Source organism: Alosa alosa, chromosome 4, assembly GCF_017589495.1.
Source record: "Alosa alosa isolate M-15738 ecotype Scorff River chromosome 4, AALO_Geno_1.1, whole genome shotgun sequence".
Classification (NCBI taxonomy): domain Eukaryota; kingdom Metazoa; phylum Chordata; class Actinopteri; order Clupeiformes; family Clupeidae; genus Alosa; species Alosa alosa.
In genome coordinates this window covers 6,212,538-6,218,575 of record NC_063192.1, presented here as the reverse complement: position 1 = coordinate 6,218,575, position 6,038 = coordinate 6,212,538, and the positions used below count along the sequence as shown (strand labels likewise).

General features: G+C 38.3%; 1 protein-coding gene across 1 annotated transcript; it reads left to right on the top strand.

Moving 5' to 3' along the window:
- Positions 1–933: 933 nt before the first annotated feature.
- Positions 934–5,815, top strand: adtrp1 (androgen dependent TFPI regulating protein 1). Its single transcript, XM_048241332.1, has 6 exons — positions 934–1,151; positions 1,317–1,466; positions 2,832–2,933; positions 3,278–3,393; positions 4,080–4,258; positions 4,508–5,815. The coding sequence occupies exons 1-6, from the start codon at positions 984–986 to the stop codon at positions 4,522–4,524; spliced, it is 732 nt and encodes a 243-aa protein (XP_048097289.1). The 5' UTR covers positions 934–983; the 3' UTR covers positions 4,525–5,815.
- Positions 5,816–6,038: the final 223 nt, after the last annotated feature.

Sequence of the window (6,038 nt, the reverse complement as noted above, 5' to 3'; positions counted from 1 at the left end):
ACTCTTGAACGGTTTTGTTCAGAGCTGTAAATGGAACTGTATTTGACAGAGGATAGATGTAGGTTGCTAGTGACAAAATATTAACTTTCAGTGTTTTACGATGTCTTTGTAAATTACGTTTAATTAAGAAGTGTTTAATTCGTCCCGGTTCTCCCCTAACCACATATTTGTTACACTCCACAGGCCAAGGCCAGAGTACAGACCGTTTGCAATGCTTTCTGAGGACACTCCTGCTTGAGTAGGGAGGCATCATTAAGAAACTTACTGTTGTGGATGTCTCTTCACCTTCTTGGCATCGTACCAGTCAGAAAATTCTAGTCTTTCTTTGCTAACATCTATAGGTGCATGCTTTCTTGTGAAGAGGCTTTCGGACCACTAAACTGTATGTCACTGTAAATGTGCTGTGTATACCTGCTGTTAGCTCTTCATGCTCTCTTCAACCACATGTGATCACATAGGCTACTTAGTCTCGCTATCACCAGGCCGGCAGATCAGGCTGGGTTTACCCAGTCTATAGACTACTTGCCATAATACAATCAGTTCTTTCACTATTTATTACTGAAATAAAGGGAGCTTATTGGGGAGCTTTTAATATTCTGAATGGATGTGGTGCCTTTCTAGCGTTAGGCCTACTGGTAGCCTATTTGCCTTTCTTTTGAGTTGTTAATCTGTTATTTTATCTTCATCAAAAACACTAGAAAACAAGATACATTTTACTGTTGAGAAAGCAAAGGGCAAACTGAACATAAAATGCACATATAATTTAAAACTCTTATCTGAAATGTTTCCAGTGTGCCTGTAGAATCTCCAGGGGCCATGATTGAGCTCATGGGATTACTACAGAAGAGGAGTTATGGTAGAATTTCCCAATGAATGAGACCTTTATTTGAAGGGGTTGAGTCGGTGGATTTCTGAACAATCTGGCAACCTCATTATGGAATCTTCAAACATCTGAGCTTTTACGGAAGTAACGTCGGCTAAAAATGGCTGCAACGGCTCTGGGTTGGAGGTCGTGTTTGTGTGTTCATTTAGCGATATTTGGGTGGTATGTTTTCACACTACGGGCTTATTGCTCATCAGAAATAACAGATCGAAATCCAGGAGCGCAAACATACGGAGGACGATGGAAATATCTTACTTTTATAAACCTGGTTAGTAAACAGCTAGCCCATGGCTAGTTACATTAGCTGCTACCAATAACCCAGTCGCTGGAATGAATGAACTTAATCGACTCTTCTGTTACCAACATTGCGTTTTCATTTTGATCGCGTTCAGCACAGATTTGGCATTAACACAAAATGTCTCTGAATTTACAGGTAATGCAGACGGTCTTTTTTGGATTATGTGTTGTGACTGATATTGTACACATGGCAGTATCAAATAAAGCTGCTCGTAGCGGACTTCCGTCTCTGCTATTAGGAACGAGAGATTATATCTTTACAGTCTTGGCATTCCCAGTTGGTATGGTAAGCATTATTTCCCAATTTTGTTCTAGTTCATTAGAATGTTGTTGGGTCATTCTATGAAACGGGTGCGTCCAGAACATTTGATGAGATGCAGAAGGGACAAACTAGAGCCAAAGTGTGTTTCTAAAGCCTAAAGCTAATAATTCAAGGGTTCTTGTTAACATAATGAACAAGAACATACTATTCTTGAACAGTTTTACTATTTTTTTAAACCATTTGCATATGTGCATGGCCATTTCCGTGTGTCTGGGTTAAACATGACATTTAGCCTACATCTAAAATATCACCACGTAAATGTTATATTCTTATCAGACTTCTGTTATTTTCAGACTTAAATAATCTTTCCTGATGACATTACACATTTATTAAGAAAAATATCACGTTTTTTTGGTAAATATTTAATGATTTTCTTGCCTCCCCTGGTTTGACTTACCCCGTCACATTAACTTGTTTTGTCTGTAAATAGCATAGCTTACTGTTACTTGAAATGAAACAAAGACAATTTAATGTCTGCCTGTAGAGCACCCAATAAACTAAGCAGAAACATTCTGACATTGTTTTACATTATTTATTTGTTGTTGTTGTTTTCAATAATATTGTTCATCATTTTTTGAAGGGGTCCATCAAGCTTAATCCTACCACCCTGTCACGCAAATTAGACAGGAATAACTGTCTATCATTACAGTTTCAACAGTATCATTGCTAAGCAAATTACATTTCTAATTGAATACATGTATGTTAAGTCAATAACTTGACCGTTATTGAATAACTAGAGCCATTTTATCATGAAATTTACCACCCTTTCACATTTATTATATTTCAATGTAAAAAAAAAAAAAATGTATGTCTGAGGAGGGTGATCATGTCTTTAATGCTGTGGATAAAATTAAAAGAAGTTTACTTTTGATGATGTTATGTTATGATCAGGGATGGATTACTGCACGGGCCTACCGGGGCCCTGAAGCCCAAGCTTTTGCATGGAATCATTGCCTCAATATCAACAAATCAGGATGTAGGCTATGAATCTGATTGAATTTAGTATTGGCCATCCCCAAAATGCACCAGAATACAGGAAAATACATCAAACAAATTAAAACATTTCTGGGGGAGGACCCCCAAACCCCCCCTCCCACATATGCGACAATTAGTGGAGGGCCCTTACATCTGGGCCCAGGGGCCCGAAAGTTCATAATCCGCCCATGGTTATAATGTTTTAGTGGAAAAGGCACCCGTTTCATAGAATGACCCTGCTGAGATGCAATTAACCTTATATTGAAATGGCTTCGTAATACACAAGTTTGCTTACTGCATACTTTTTAGTGAATTTGCTGTCTAATTTTATTGACTGAGTTTTGTGTTTTACAGTTTGTCTTCGCATCATTTTGGTCAATCTACGCCTACAACCGGGAACTGGTATATCCAAAGTTTCTTGATGATATTATTCCAATATGGATCAACCATGCCTTGGTGAGTAGCCTAGGCTGTTGGTGCGTTTTGCAACAACGCCCTTGGCCTTATATTGCTTCATTAACAATTGTGGTTTTGGAACAAAGGTTAACATTGAATCATTTTGAATCCAAAGCATTCCTTACCCATTGCAATAGTGTACCAAAGAATCAAGGCTTTATATACAACTTAAAAATAATCTCCGTTGCATCTTTGACTTAGCACAATTCAACTTCACTTTCAGTTAGAAAATGCATAGGCATTCACAGATTAGCCAATAATAATTACACTTTATGTCAGACTGAGTTGAACCAAACCACCATCTCTCTCCCTCTCTCTTGTTCTCTCTCTCCGGCCTTCTCTAGCACACCATCATTATGCCTCTGCTCCTGGTGCAGATGTATCTCCAGCTTCACAAGTACCCCAGCCGAGCCAAAGCCATCCTGAGCCTGGCTTTGTTTGCGGCTCTTTACCTGGCATGGTAAATTCCTGCTACTATGCCTCTCCTGTCCCAACACTGAGCTAACTTCTACAGGGTTCCCACGGTTCATGGAATTTCTGGAATATCATGGAATTTTGGAAAGTCTATTCCAGACATGGAAAGTCAGGGAATTTTATCATGTTTGGGTCAAAGTCATGGAATATCAGGGAATTTTGTTGTAGAAGTTTAAAATGTATTTGCCAGAATACATTAATACAAATATTTCTACGCAGAACTGATGTATATCTGGTTATTTGCTTTACTGCTTCCTTGAGTATCCCAACTTTGTTTATTCAATGGCCATTTATTCATCTCCCACTCTAAAAAGTAAAATATTCTTGAACGCTATACATTAGTAAATAGTATAGTAAGTCATGGAAATTCATTTTTTTGGCTTAGACTTAGACTTAGAATGGGAACCCTGCTTATAGCTAAACCCTTGGCTTTTTCGGTAGTCACTTTAAGATTCATCTCATCATGGCTCATCATGGCTCATCTTCCAGGATAGCCATGACTGATGTCTTTAGAAAAGAAAACATAAATCTATGTTTTGATTACCCGAGTCATTATTCCATTATTACAATTAACATATTTTTATGTTAATATATTTGATATAATATATTTTATGCACAAATATAATAGGACTGTATATTCATAAGATATGTGTGCTGCTTTGTCATGCTCAGGGTCCTTTGGGTGCACCATGTGTCGGGGATCTGGGTGTACCCCATCATGTCCCACCTGAGTCCCGTGGGGCTGGTGGTGTTTCTGGGGGTGGCCTCGCTGACCATGGCCCCCCTCTACCTGCTGGGCGAGAAGATGCACCAGCTCATGTGGAGGACGGCGGGGGGAGGTGGTGGAAAAGGTGGGTCTGTTTTTTGACCTTGCAAATAAGCTCTTTTTTCATGTGCTGTAAGATCCATTTAAAGCAACACCATGGAACATTTGACTCGGTTTTGAGGTATGTTTTTGCACATCCATGCACAGTTAATCCATGTACAGGAGATTGTGTCATAGTCATTAAGAAGTGTTACTATTGTAATATGAAAGAAAGCAACATTTCCTTGCATTACAATGTTGCTAATAAACATGGGGGGGTTTTGCCTTTTGAAAGGGAAGAAAAAGAAGTAGACAGTTTGGCTGTGAAATAAACCTCAGCGAAGCGGACCCTGCAAGGAAGCCAGGAGTGGAATGGACCAGAACATAAGAAGGCATTGAAAGCATTTAAACCAGCACTGTCTATGACAGAGGGACTCAGGTTTTCCTGTATTAAGCTACCGGTACATACTTTTCCCAGCACTGAACAGTCATAATGCCCAACTGTAACACAGCAATCAAACATGAATCAGGATGAGGACGGGACTGACTTAGCTTGCTGTTTCTAAATGTATGGTTTGCACATGCATTGTAGCATGTCACATTAAGGCATTCTATACATGCTGATTACTCAAGATGCTGTTTTTTTTTTATTTTATATTGGCCAGTTCAATCAATGTGTGCTGTGTTGTATTTAATCGCCCAAGTACATTTAAATGAAATTCCTTTAATATATTGCTATTGTTGCCTAAAATAGATTGAATGGTTGAATAAATATGATTTATTCAATAAAATATCCCTGACTTATTTGTTTCTATGCTGCATAGCACAATTTTGTGTTGCACTATAATAACATATTAGTTATTAGTCATTAGGCAAACAGGAGCTGACTGCTCCTACGTGAGGCCCTGGTCATTTCAGCAGATGAGGCACTTATACTGGTCCTCCATGGTCACATAGTTTAGGCCTGGTTTTACCCAATGTTTTCATTGACTTGTTTTCATTGACTATGATGTTCAAATCACCATCAAAATGTCCTGGATAAGTCTGTTACAGTGTGTGGATTAGACTTGTCAAGTCACATACCTCAAGAAGTTTTGCATTCTGCCAGTGCATTTATTTTTTGTTAAGCAAATTTGAATAGTTGTTGAATAGTAGTTGTTGTGATCTGGAGTAAAATCAGCTGAACTGTACACAAATAGTGATTGTTGATGTTGATTTTGCACCTAGCATTACAATATCTGATACACTGTCCTTATTTTCTGTCCTAAACCTGTGATTCCTAAAGTCCAGGTTGAACTCAATTGTGGATGCCTCATCTGCTGTGGTGTGGTTTTTAGGCTCTACTGCGTCTTCTGTTAACATGTAGGCAGCACACCATGGCTTACTACTTGTTACATCTTGTTTGTTTTCTGAAATGTCTTGCAATGTATAACATAACATAAAAAGAGAAAAAGGGAGACTATGATACAACACACAGCTGAAATAATACAATGTAACCCCTTCATTAATGCATGTACTGTAATATCACGCTTGTTCTATTATCTGTGAATGCCTGTCTATTGATCCATTGGAATTATCCTATAAAGGAACAAGTACTTTTGCATTGGGGCCTCTGTGTTAACCAGAGACCACAAGTATGCTGAGTCGTATTGCATGTGATGTAGTCATCTGGTATGACATTTTTACATAGTCTTTGTTTTTAAGTGTTTGCGCTGTCCCCTGAGGAAGATAGTAAAATATGCAACAAACAGAGGTATTACAGAGTAAACAATATAACAATATTATACATAATATACACACACACACACAGCAGGGAAAATAAGTAT